Below are 13,571 nucleotides of genomic sequence, written 5' to 3' on the forward strand. Positions count from 1 at the left end.
CGATTGCTGACCCGGCCACTCTACCAACTTCGCCACGCTCTAAATGACTTTTGCAATAAAGAGAAACCATGTAGTTGTGGTGTCACTTTATTTTTATATAAACATCTTGAAACTGTATCAGATTGAATAAACTTTTTTTTTTTACACCATTATCAATCAGCACAATCATGTGTTGGTTAGCCATGTTCAGTCCTGCTCCTGGAACGTCCAGATGGCAATGTCGCCGCTGTCGCTACAGGAAGCCAGCAGTCCAGCTTCTTTAGGGTTCCATGCCACACAGTTCACGTCCTGATCGTGAGCTTTGGGCACCTGTGCGGCCAGGGAGAACACCGGCTGGTCTGGGTCGGGTGTCGCCTCCTCCTTAAACACTCGGACCCCGTCGTCGCCACAAGCAGTTGCCAGGGCACCTGTCAGACCACACCTGGCAAGAAGATACACAAGCTCTTGCAATAAGGAACTTGATTCTTATGACGGTCTGCATACTGCAAAAGCTCTTCTTATAGTATAACAAATTAATTAGAAAGTATTTCTGAAATTAGAAAACGATTGTCTTGATTACACGCTCATTTATTAATAAGTTTATTGCTCAACAGAACAAATCTTTAATAAACTGCTCAGTCAGCATTAATACCGCTAATGCATTCATTGTAAACAGTACCGCTTGTAAGAGATTCACGCCAACAGATGAGTTATGCAAATGACATTTTACATTTTAAAACAACTCGTACATTTAATGCTGCTGCTGCTGCCACCTTGCGGTGTTGATTTTTTTTTAAAAAACCTACAAGAGGTTGCCTACAGCCACAACTGTTAATATCTCGAGGCAGATATTTTCTTCTGTAAACCAAGCACTTAGCAACTACAGGTAACTAATAAATATTTAATTGGCACTATTTGGGTTTGTACATATTCAGTCAGTCGCTCCAGAAATTTGCGATGGTGCCAATTCATGCAAATTCAACCAATCCCCGCAATATGCACAGCCTTGCAACTTTGCCTAAAACTTTCCTGCACATTTTGGCCAATCGCATTTGTCTCTTAAGTGGCGCTCAAATGCACGACAATGTGTAAACTCTTATTTGCTCAAACGGCACAATTGTCATCTTGCCGCGTAGCTCACACCTACTTCCTGTTCCTGTCTACAGTACTAAGCCCTCTGGGTAGTGTAGTTTAAAACATGAAGCAACACACCAGCATGCTCACTTCCAGAGTATGACAATTAAAAACAGATTCTCATTTGCTATGCGGACTGTACATGTAAGAGATGTTTAAGTGTGATGATAATCTCTCATCCTCCCTTTATTTACCAAAAACAATCACTGTTACAAATTGCTCTCAACAGGTCACAAATGCTCTTGACGTGTGGGGGTAAATATGTTGGAAAATAAATAAATGTTTTGGATGGACAAACACTTTTCAAGCGTAAAACATACAGGGGAAATATCTGCAATTTGTGGACGACAAAGCAGACAGCAGATAATAAGGAAGCCTTTGGTGGTGTTTGTTTCTGTAATTATAATGAATTATTAATATTATTAGATATAATTAATTAAAACAGTACAGTAATTTGGCAATGAGCTCTGAGTATGTGCTTGTACTGCCATCTACTTTTAAGTCTGTGCGGCTTAAAACCAGTAAAACATCAATACAATATTTGTTTTTCAATTTTGGTTGCAATCCTATTTTAAGTTAAGGTACCAATAATTGTCACACACACACTAGGTGTGGTGAAATTTGTCCTCTGCATTTGACCCATCCCCTTGTTCACCCCCTGGGAGGTGAGGGGAGCAGTGGGCAGCAGCAGTGGGCAGCAGCAGTGGCCGCGACCGGGAATCATTTTGGTGATTTAACCCCCAAATCCAACCCTTGATGCTGAGTGCCAAGCAGGGAGGTAATAATGAGTCCCATTTTTATAGTCTTTGGTATGACTCGGCCGGGGTTTGAACTCACAACCTACCGATCTCAGGGCGGACACTCTACCTACTAGGCCACTGAGAAGGTTCAAGTTACACAGAACACTTGAAACATGGATAACAAATTCATAACATCGCAAGTACCGTATTTTTCGGAGTATAAGTCGCTCCGGAGCACAAGTCGCACTGGCCGAAAAGTCACAATAAAGAAGGAAAAAAACATATATAAGTCGCACTGTAGAGTAAGTTGCATTTTTTGGGGAAATGTATTTGATAAAACCCAACACCAAGAATAGACATTTGAAAGGCAATTTAAAATAAATAAAGAATAGTGAACAACAGGCTGAATAAGTGTACGTTATATGAGGCATAAATAACCAACTGAGAACGTGCCTGGTATGTTAACGTAACATATTATGGTAAGAGTCATTCAAATAACTATAACATATAGAACATGCTATACGTTTACCAAACAATCTGTCACTCCTAATCGCTAAATACCATGAAATCTTATACGTCCAGTCTCTTACGTGAATGAGCTAAATAATATTTGATATTTTACGGTAATGTGTTAATAATTTCACACATAATAAATAAATGATAAATGGGTAATACTTGTATAGCGCTTTTCTACCTTCAAGGTACTCAAAGCGCTTTGACAGTATTTCCACATTTACCCATTCACACACACATTCACACACTGATGGCGGGAGCTGCCATGCAAGGCGCTAACCAGCAGCCATCAGAGGCAAAGGGTGAAGTGTCTTGCCCAAGGACACAACGGACGTGACTAGGAAGGTAGAAGGTGGGAATTGAACCCCAGTAACCAGCAACACTCCGATTGCTGGCACAGCCACTCTACCAACTTCCCCACGCCGTCCCATAAGTCGCTTCTGAGTATAAGTCGCACCCCCGGCCAAACTATGAAAAAAACTGCGACTTATAGTCCGGAAAATACGGTAGATTTAATGTTAGTGAAAAAATATGATCCTCCAAAACATGGCAACTTTTGCCACAACTTTCTGAAAAAGCTGCCGCAAATTCAGGCATTTTAGGCGGCAACAATCACAAAAAACCCTGCAAAATCCTGGAGGGACTGCATATTATTGCATGGTGTATAATGCCCTACTAATATTGTTTTGGAATATTTTTTCAGCTTTAGGCATGCACATGAGGTGCAGGATTTATTTGTGCAAGAGGATTAAGCACCTGGTGATGAAGTGTGGAACTGTTTTAATCAAAATGGGGAATAGTGTGTACCGTATTTTTCGGAGTATAAGTCGATCCGGAGTATAAGTCGCACCGGCCGAAAATGCATAATAAAGAAGGAAAAAACATACAAGTCGCACTGGAGTATAAGTCGCATTTTTGGGGGAAATTTATTTGATAAAACCCAACACCAAGAATAGACATTTGAAAGGCAATTTAAAATAAATAAAGAATAGTGAACAACAGGCTGAATAAGTGTACGTTATATGAGGCATAAATAACCAACTGAGAACGTGCCTGGTATGTTAACGTAACATATTATGGTAAGAGTCATTCAAATAACTAACAAATAGAACATGCTATACGTTTACCAAACAATCTGTCACTCCTAATCGCTAAATCCCATGAAATCTTATACGTCTAGTCTCTTACGTGAATGAGCTAAATAATATTATTTGATGTTTTACGGTAATGTGTTAATAATTTCACACATAAGTCGCTCCTGAGTATAAGTTGCACCCCCGGCCAAACTATGAACAAAACTGCGACTCATAGTCCGAAAAATACGGTAATAAAAGACAAAGAGAGGTCAGACTTACCAGTCAATATCATACACAGTGCGTGCATGATATCCAGAGAGCGTGCAGACACACTTCCATGACAAGTCCCCTGTTCAGAGCACATGTGGTCACTTTTAAAACCAAGCAGCAAAAAAAAAAAGTTTATTTTCCCGCCTGTTAATTATGGCTCACCTTGACCACTTTCAGCCGGATGCTCCTTCCAAATCTTGACAGTGCGATCATCGCTGCAGGACGCCAGCCTGTCCCCGGTGGCGCTGAAGGACAAACTCCACACGGTGGACGTGTGGCCCTGCAGAGTGGCCCTGCACTCCCAGTCGTCGTCCTCCTCCTTGTAGATGCAGATGTTGTTGTCGTAGCTCGCAGAGGCCAGAAGCTAAAGACGGACATTGTTCAAATAAAAACATAACGGCAGTCAGGTGGGCGTGTCTCACTTCTTGTGTGGGGTGCCACGCCACGTGTTTGACGTCTTGCGTGTGAGAGTTGACAACAGTGACACACTCGTAGTCGTCCTCCTCGTCCACTGTGACGCACAAAATAAAAGAAGGTCATAAGTAGAAACTCTTTATGTGAATCCAATATGAAAAATTGAACACAGACCTTCCCAAATCCAAACGCTCTTGTCCCGGCTGCATGTCGCCAGCAGGTTCCCCGAAGGAGCCCACGCCACACATTTCACCTCACTTTCATGTCCCTCCAACACAGTCAAGCTCTAAAAAAAATTAATAAATAAAATTATGTATGTGTCTCCTTCATAAGGACAAAACAAATAAATAAAATAAAAATGTGTCTCCTTCATGAGGACACAAATGTTCCTCAAAAACAAACCTCAAATTCTTCATTTTTCTTTTTCCAGATGCATGTGGTGGCATCAAAGCTAGCAGAGGCCAGATAATTCCCGCATGGCGACCACGCCACCTTCCTCACGGTGCGCTGATGACTGTCCTCCAGCACGCTCTTACATACCCACGACTCGCCTGCAAGCAGAAAGGAGGGTTCATTTGTTTTAATACATTAGTATAAAAAATCTAAATTAACTACTTTGTTAGATTTAGCCATCTTCTATGCCACTCGTCCTCATCACGGGTGGGCTGGAGCCTATCCCAGGTGACTGTGGGCCAATCACACTCACATTCACACTGATGGATTATTTAGAGTCTCCAATTAACTCAACATGCATCTTTTGGGGATGTACAAACCCCGTTTCCATATGAGTTGGGAAATTGTGGAGCCTATCTCAGCTGCATTCGGGCAGAAGGCGGGGTACACCCTGGACAAGTCGCCACCTCATCGCAGGGCCAACACAGATAGACAGACAACATTCACACTCACATTCACACACTAGGGCCAATTTAGTGTTGTCATTCAACCCAGTGTTTCCCACACATTCATTTATTTGTGGCGGCCCGCCACGAAAGAATTACGTCCGCCACAAATAAACAAAAATATTTTTATTTTATTTTTTTTTTGTCCTGTCCAGCTTCTCAGGCAAATCATATAGTTGATGTAGATGCCCATATAGGCTGTTCAGATTTACTTTACAAAAGAGAAGTGTAGGATACTTCTCTTGTTGCCTTATTTGTATTTGACCACTACTGTTTTCTGTTTATTTGTTACTGACTGTGGCAGGACACCTCTGCCTCTGTTTCACTTTATGTTGCTGGTAAATAATATGGTTGTAGTAATAGGCTAAAGTTAAATTATTTAGTATGCACTAATTAAAGGGGCAGAGCTTTAAGAGACATTTTAGCTTTTATATTTTATAAGATTAATTTTTTGTAAGAACCACAACCACAATTAATAAATATATTTCAGTGAATAACTTATTGTTTAAATCTGTATATAAATATGTACATAAAGTGTTGTAATTATATTGTAAAATGGATGGATGGATGGACGTTTAAAACAAAACTGTTATTATTAATTAGTAAGTTTACATTTTTTGAGGCTTTTTAGAGAAAATCATATCATTGTAGTAAATTATGCAAATTACTCAATGATGTCATGGTGACCACGCCCATAGCCACGCCCCAGGTATCTTGGCAGTTTATGGGAAACACTGCAACCTATCCCAAGGTGCTTGTCTATGGAGGTGGGAGGAAGCCGGAGTACCCGGAGGGAACAGGCAAACTCCACACAGAAAGACCCCGAGCCCAAGATTGAACCCAGGACCTTCGTATTGTGAGGCACACGCACTAACCCCTGTTCCATCGTGCTGCCCAAGTATTCATCAAATACAGTAAAATGACTATTTGTTCTTTTTATTACTTATTAGTCACAAGATAACAGAGTTTTATAAGTATATCAATGTATGTATTTAACACTCACCAGAAACAACATTAGGTACACCCATACTTGCCAACATTGAGACCTCAGAATTCAGGAGATGGGGGGGGGTCACTGAGGTGGGCGGGGTTGGGGGGGCGGGGTTTGGTGGTAGCGGGGGGTGTATATTGTAGCATCCCGGAAGAGTTAGTGCTGCAAGGGGTTCTGGGTATTTGTTCTGTTGTGTTTATGTTGTTTTACGGTGCTGATGTTCTCCCGAAACGTGTTTGTCATTCTTGTTTGGTGTGGGTTCAGTGTGGCGCATATTTGTAACAGTGTTAAAGTTGTTTATACGGCCACCCTCAGTGTGACCTGTATGGCTGTTGATCAAGTATGCATTGCATTCACTTATGAGTGTGTAAAAGCCGCATATATTATGCGACTGGGCCGGCACACTGTTTGTATGGAGGAAAAGCAGACGTGACGACAGGTTGTAGATGACGCTAAAGGCAGTGCCTTTAAGGCACGTCCCCAATATTGTTGTCCAGGTGGAAATCGGGAGAAATTCGGGAGACTATCCCGGGAAAATCGGGAGGGTTGGCAAGTATGCACAATCTGATGCAGTATAATTCACTTGACACAAAGACTATATGATTTGTTTTGAATTAGAGTGGCCGTGCCAGCAATCGGAGGGTTGCTGGTTACTGGGGTTCAATCCCCACCTTCTACCATCCTAGTCACGTCCGTTGTGTCCTTGGGCAAGACACTTCACCCTTGCCCCTGATGGGTGCTGGTAGCGCCTTGCATGGCAGCTCCCGCCATCAGTGTGTGAATGGGTGAATGTGGAAATAGTGTCAAAGCGCTTTGAGTACCTTGAAGGTAGAAAAGCGCTATACAAGTATAACCCATTTATCATTTATTTATAATTGATCCTGACTGAGTCATATCAGTTAAACTACGTAGTTTACACTGATGCTCAACCTCTCTGTATAATGATATAATACATTGACACTGAAACAATTGATACAGTTTCACTAATCTGCACATTAAAAGTACATTGGTTAAACTGTTACCATTTTTTTTGTATTTTAAATTGATTATTATATTAAGTTCGACTTAAACAAAAGCAATTCTGATACAGTTGTTATCCATATTTTGCACCGATGTTAGCATCAAGCATTTAAATACGATATTATTATTATTATTATTGCCTTCTAGATGTCAGCTGTGTTTCAGTAGCATAATTAGCATGCTCACCCTCTCGTCCCCAGATCCGGATGGTCTTGTCGCCCCCACATGAGGCCAGCAGAGTCCCATTTGGACTCCAGCAGACGAACCAGCACCGAGATTCTGGATGTGCGTTCAGTCTGTGAAGAAGAGTCAAGGCCTCCTTCATCGCTAAAGCTCAAATGTTGGAATTCACTAACTCTTTACTTACGGTACGTCGCTTACTAGTTAGCTAGCTAATGTCTACAACGAAAACAGCGACTAATTCGCTTGTAAAATAAGTTGACCTTGTGTATTAATCAGAATGTTTGGCAACGACACGTTGGATAATTATGAATTTAAATCTCCGAAAATGCGAAAGTTCAGACACTCTTATACCGGATGTGGCGCCATGTTTGTTATCTTGTTTGACGCAAGGCATTGTGGGCCACTAACCTTTTTTTTTTTTTTTTTGCTTTGTTGAACAATCAATGGCTGCTGGGATAGGCTCCAGCCCCCCGCCATCCTGAGATCCACAAGCTGTAAAAAATGGATGGATGGGTGGATGAACCATCAATGTAGGAACAAATATACCAGAAAGATACGATTATCATCCAATTATTTGACAAATTACAGGAGAAATATATATATATATATATATATATATATATATATATATATATATATATATATATATATATATATATATATATATATATATATATATATATATATATATATATATATATATAGTCAACACTATAGTATTGGATCGATACTAAAGTGATAAGAACGACATGTTTCCAGTTCTTTATTAACTTTATTTTTACAGATATTTATGTTCTGTTGTTGTGTTGTTCACATTTGTATAGGTCAGGGGTCTGCAACCCGCGGCTCTGGAGCCGCATGCGGCCCTTTCATGCCTCCGCCGTGGCTCCCTTTGGCTTTGAAACCGAATGTCAACAAATAATGGTTACTTGATCTATTATATTTCATTTGATTTAGTTAGTTTATTTTAATTTAACAGTTGTTATTTTAAAGAGTTCTGGGATCTTATATGAAAATAAAACACATTTTAATATATTGTCGATGGAAATGTACAGTATGTCTCAGCCCTTATGTGACATCTCTTGCTGCCATGCAATTGTATTGTTTTTAGCGGTCAACCCCTAGCAATGGACGGATAAAAAAAGAGAAACATTTTATTTATTGATATTTTTATCAATTTGCTGTTTTTGTTGATGACTAGGTAGTTGTTTTCAATTTTTTGTCAAATTAATATGCCACAGTCATATGCCTTCAGAATATTGTAATGAGTGGATTTTTTATTTTTTATTCATTAATAAGGGAAGGAACAGTGTATTTTGTTTCTAATGTTCAAAATAATTTGACGATTTGCTTTGTTATACCCAGAAATAAATCAAATAAGTGTTTGATGTCATAAGTCCTATAGCGCACGTGTAACGAAACTATAAGTGGTGTTATCGTCATTTTAGGAATCTAACAGAGTTTGTGGCTCTAGGTGGGTTTTATTTGGGGGAAATGGGCTCCAATGGCTCTTTATATGCTGAAGGTTGCTGACCCCTGGTATAGGTATATATTATTATATTGTTTACACATGTTTTTGCTGTTAAAATGATTTTTACTTTAATAATTGTGTGTGATAAAACGTAGTAAGGGAATTATTGCTTTGTTTGGTTGACCATGTTACATTGTCCTAAATTATGTTTATATTGTTAAATTTAGCTTACAAAAATATTTTCTAATAAACAATTATTTTTTTCCTAAAGTATTTGTGTTTTATTCTGACTTTAATCATCATGATCAACAAATTAAAGGAAAAATAAAAAACATTTAATTATTTTGAAAAATGTCAAATAAAAAAATATCAGTATTGGCTATACATGTAATTGCATTTAAAATGATACATTGACATATTGACAGAGACAGAATTTCTTGGCGAAGTCAGGGCGTTTAGGGGATCCGGTTTGGTGGCTGCAGGATTAGGTCTCTGCTTTTTTCAGATGGTGTGGTCCTGATGGCTTCATCTGGCCAGGATCTTCAGCTCTCACTGGATAGGTTCACAGCCGAGTGTGAAGCGACTGGAATGAGAATCAGCATCTCCAAGTCAGAGTCCGGTTCTCGCCCGGAAAAGGGTGGAGTGCCATCTCTGGGTTGGGGAGGAGACCCTGCCCCAAGTGGAGGAGTTCAAGTACCTCGGAGTCTTGTTCACGAGTGAGGGAAGAGTGGATCGTGAGATCGACAGGCGGATCGGTGCGGCGTCTTCAGTAATGCGGACGCTGTATCGATCCGTTGTGGTGAAGAAGGAGCTGAGCCGGAAGGCAAAGCTCTCAATTTACCGGTCGATCTATGTTCCCATCCTCACCTATGGTCATGAGCTTTGGGTTATGACCGAAAGGACAAGATCACGGGTACAAGGGGCTGAAATTAGTTTCCTCCATCGGGTGTCGGGGCTCTCCCTTAGAGATAGGGTGAGAAGCTCTGCCATCCGGGAGGAGCTCAAAGTAAAGCCACTGCTCCACCACATCGAGAGGAGCCAGATGAGGGGGTAAAGGAATCTGGTCAGGATGCCACCCGATGTGTTTAGGGCACGTCCGACCGGTAGGAGGCCACGGGGAATACCCAGGACACGTTGGGAAGACTATGTCTCCCAGCTGGCCTGGGAACGCCTTGGGATCCCGTTGGAGGAGCTGGACAAAGTGGCTGGGGAGAGGGAAGTCTGAGCTTCCCTGCTTAGGCTGCTGCCTCCGCGACCCGACCTCGGATAAGCGGAAGAAGATGAATGGATGGATGGATGATACATTGAAAATATTTTTTTTTAAACACATGTGGTTATTTCTGTAATTACTTAAAATATGTAACTTTGTTTGCCTTAGCAAATTTATATGCTATCGTTATTTGTCCTAAATAGCATCATAAGATGTTGAATATTTTTATTTAAATGTGTTAATCAAAATAAAATGTGTTGACGGATGGAATAGTTTAGTTTAGTTTAGTGTAGTCTTTATTTAAAGGGACTGCACAGAGACATTAAGCTCAAATACAGATTTGCACCAGATTATTGCTCAACAGCTAGTTTCCATCTGCAGTCCCTGAATAACAAATGTCTGTCAATTAATGCGTAATATTACTCATATTGCCCAGTGCCTTCAATTTATACAAATTATATATTCATTATAGAGTTTATTAAGACAATTTCTGTAGAATGTAATTTAAGTCAAATTTACTTGCTATTCTACAAGTGGCCTGTAGAGTGCAGCATTGGCCATCATCTACCTAAAATTCAAGTGGCGAAGAAGAACATTGTAGATTGGAACAAGGAAGTCAATAAATTTCGAGGAAACCTTCGCTGGCTTCCTTTTGTTTTATTTGTTTTAGTTTAGTTTTATCGCGACTGTTATTGTTTTTTTTTACCACGACAGTCTGTTGGGTTAACCAACAATCCGTGGTTGGTTTTATTTGTTCATGTTACTGAGGTTTTGTCTGAACTATCGACAAGATTTGGCGTTAGCCGATAGGCTAATAACAGAGCTAACAGGCCCAAAGGCCATCTGTTCCTTGTTTTTCCGCCATTCAGCAGTCTGCTGTCCCTGAAAACACGAATGATTGGTGTCCCTTTGAGACAACTCTTATCGAAATATCAAGGTTGTTATATTCAAACTACGTGTTGCGTTCCGTTGGGGTGTCCTTAGCAACGTAGCTGTTTGGAATCCCGTGAAATTGATCCCAACTTTCTCAGAGGACCGGTCGAGCATGTATGCCCCGCCGGGTTCTGTCGCCCCTGGAAGCCGGAGAAGGCGAGGGGGAACCCCTTTGCCCAAGCAACCAGAGCGGAGCCTGGTCTCCGCTCTGCCCGGAGCCCTGTCCATCACCGCCCTGTGCACGGCTCTGGCTGAACCAGCATGGCTCAGGGTTCATGGAGGCACCTGTCCCAGACAAGAGCTCGGGGTAGCGGATGTCTTAGGCTACATCGACCCCAAGCTTCTGGACGGTAAGACTCAGCATTGATTGGTCGATTGAAACTTTTATTAGTAGATTGCACAATTGACCACTAAATGGTAACACCCGAATAAGTTTTTCAACTTGTTTAAGTCGGGGTCCACTTACATTGATTCATGATACAGATATATACAAATTTCATAACACAGTCATCACACAAGATAATCATCAGAGTATATACAATGAATTATTTACATTATTTACAATCCGGGGTGTGGGATATGGGGGGCGGGGGGGGGGGGGGGGGGGTTAGGATTGGTTGGTATCAACACTTCAGTCATAAACAATTGCATCATCAGAGAAATGGACATTGGAACAGTGTAGGACTGACTTGGTAGGATATGCACAGCAAGTAGTGGACACAGAGAAGAGAGATCAGAAAGTATAAGAAAAAGTGTCTACATTTGGTTATTTACATTTGATTATTTACAATCCGAAGAGGTATGATGTTGTGGAAGGGGAGCAGGGAGCCATACATCAATGTGTGTTTGCTACGAATGTGGGCGATATGGCTGAAGACTGTATTTCGATAATAGGTTAAATGATAATAAATGATAAATGGGTTATACTTGTATAGCGCTTTTCTACCTTCAAGGTACTCAAAGCGCTTTGACAGTATTTCCACATTCACCCATTCACACACACATTCACACACTGATGGCGGGAGCTGCCATGCAAGGCGCTAACCAGCACCCATCAGGAGCAAGGGTGAAGTGTCTTGCCCAAGGACACAACGGACGTGACTAGGATGGTAGAAGGTGGGGACTGAACCCCAGTAACCAGCAACCCTCCGATTGCTGGCACGGCCACTCTACCAACTGTTGTTTATTATGGTCGATATCGATAAGTATTGATATTTGTATGACATGGAAATATGCACCAGGATAAAAGTAAATTAAGTGTTGATATCTTTTATTTCAAATGTAACCTTCGTCTAATTTTAATACTCTCGGCTATAAAGGCAGAAAATAAAGGAAATGTCAACACAATGATGGAAAACACTCAATGTAAACAACATTTTAAAATCAGAGTAACTCCTTTAAATGTAAACATTGAGAAAACAGAGAAGAACATTTTTTGGGAGGTTTACTGCCAAAACGTTACCTGGTCTGTAAAACATTAATTCGACCTGATATTGTTATGGAAATTTATTTGTGTTATGCAGTAATTATTATTCAAATATTCGGGGACAAAATTATTATTTTAAGGTAGCACATTGGTTATATTTTGTTATTTATTTTATCTATACAGTCCTAATCCTTAGTTCTTACCTGTTTCCGTACAATCCGAAAAAGGAACAGACGAGTGTTGGGGGAAAAAAAGGTGTGGCGAAGGACTACGGTCGGTTTGAAAAAAATCCCCAAACTGCCATACCGTCGGGGTGACTTTTCCAGTTTTGTTGACAATTTCTTTGCTCTCTGTAGCACTAATTTTTAATTTATTTTCTCATACCATGCCTAAACTCAACAGCGAGACAGCAAGATGGCGCAACCAAACTTGATAGTTGATATTAATAATAATAATAATACCTGGGATTTATATAGCGCTTTTCTAAGTACCCAAAGTCGCTTTACATGTTAAAAACCCATCATTCATTCACACCTGGTGGTGGTAAGCTACTTTTGTAGCCGCAGCTGCCCTGGGGTAGACTGACGGAAGCGTGGCTGCCAATTTGCGCCTACGGCCCCTCCGACCACCACATATCATTAATTCAACATTCATTCACCGGTGTGAGTGGCACCGGGGGCAAGGGTGAAGTGTCCTGCCCAAGGACACGACGGCATGGTAAGAGGCGGGGAGGGAACCTGCAACCCTCAGGTTTCTGACACGGGCGCTCTACCCACTACGCCATGCCGGGCCATATTGTTAAGCAATTGACTGTTTAGCGTGATGTGTATATATATTAATGTATATATGTATGTACGTGTATTTTTATGTATATATATTTATGTATGTATTTATTTATTTATATATATATATATATATATATATATATATATATATATATATATATATATATATATATATATATATATATATATATATATATATATATATATATATATATATATATATAAATATATATATAAATATATATGTATGTATGTATATTTATATATATATATATAAATATATATATAAATATATATGTATGTATGTATATTTATGTATTTATTTATATATATATATATGTATATATGTATGTACATATATTTATGTATGTATGTATATATATTTATGTATTTATTTATATATATATATATATATGTGTGTATATATATATATGTATGTATTTTTATATATATATATATATATATATATATATATATATATATATATATATATATATATATATATATATATATATATATATATATAT

The 13,571-nt window shown here is 39.7% G+C and overlaps 2 protein-coding genes across 2 annotated transcripts in view; one reads left to right on the forward strand and one right to left on the reverse strand.

Annotated features, from left to right (window-relative positions):
• Positions 1–59: 59 nt before the first annotated feature.
• On the reverse strand, positions 60–7,613 carry ciao1 (cytosolic iron-sulfur assembly component 1). The gene is made up of 7 exons (XM_062051194.1): positions 7,223–7,613; positions 4,529–4,677; positions 4,301–4,412; positions 4,135–4,223; positions 3,875–4,076; positions 3,722–3,791; positions 60–421 (listed from the first exon to the last, which is right to left on the reverse strand). Exons 1-7 carry the CDS (start codon positions 7,359–7,361, stop codon positions 187–189), a joined length of 996 nt encoding a protein of 331 aa, XP_061907178.1. The 5' UTR covers positions 7,362–7,613; the 3' UTR covers positions 60–186.
• Positions 7,614–10,482: 2,869 nt separating this feature from the next.
• tmem127 (transmembrane protein 127) overlaps positions 10,483–13,571 on the forward strand; it is a 6,165-nt gene continuing 3,076 nt past the window's right edge. Inside the window, exon 1 of the mRNA XM_062049614.1 lies at positions 10,483–11,183. Coding sequence (XP_061905598.1) covers positions 10,946–11,183 — 238 coding nt within the window. The 5' untranslated portion in view covers positions 10,483–10,945. The remainder of the gene's footprint in view (positions 11,184–13,571) is intronic.

The sequence above is a fragment of the Entelurus aequoreus genome, linkage group LG06 (genome assembly GCF_033978785.1).
Source record: "Entelurus aequoreus isolate RoL-2023_Sb linkage group LG06, RoL_Eaeq_v1.1, whole genome shotgun sequence".
NCBI lineage: Eukaryota > Metazoa > Chordata > Actinopteri > Syngnathiformes > Syngnathidae > Entelurus > Entelurus aequoreus.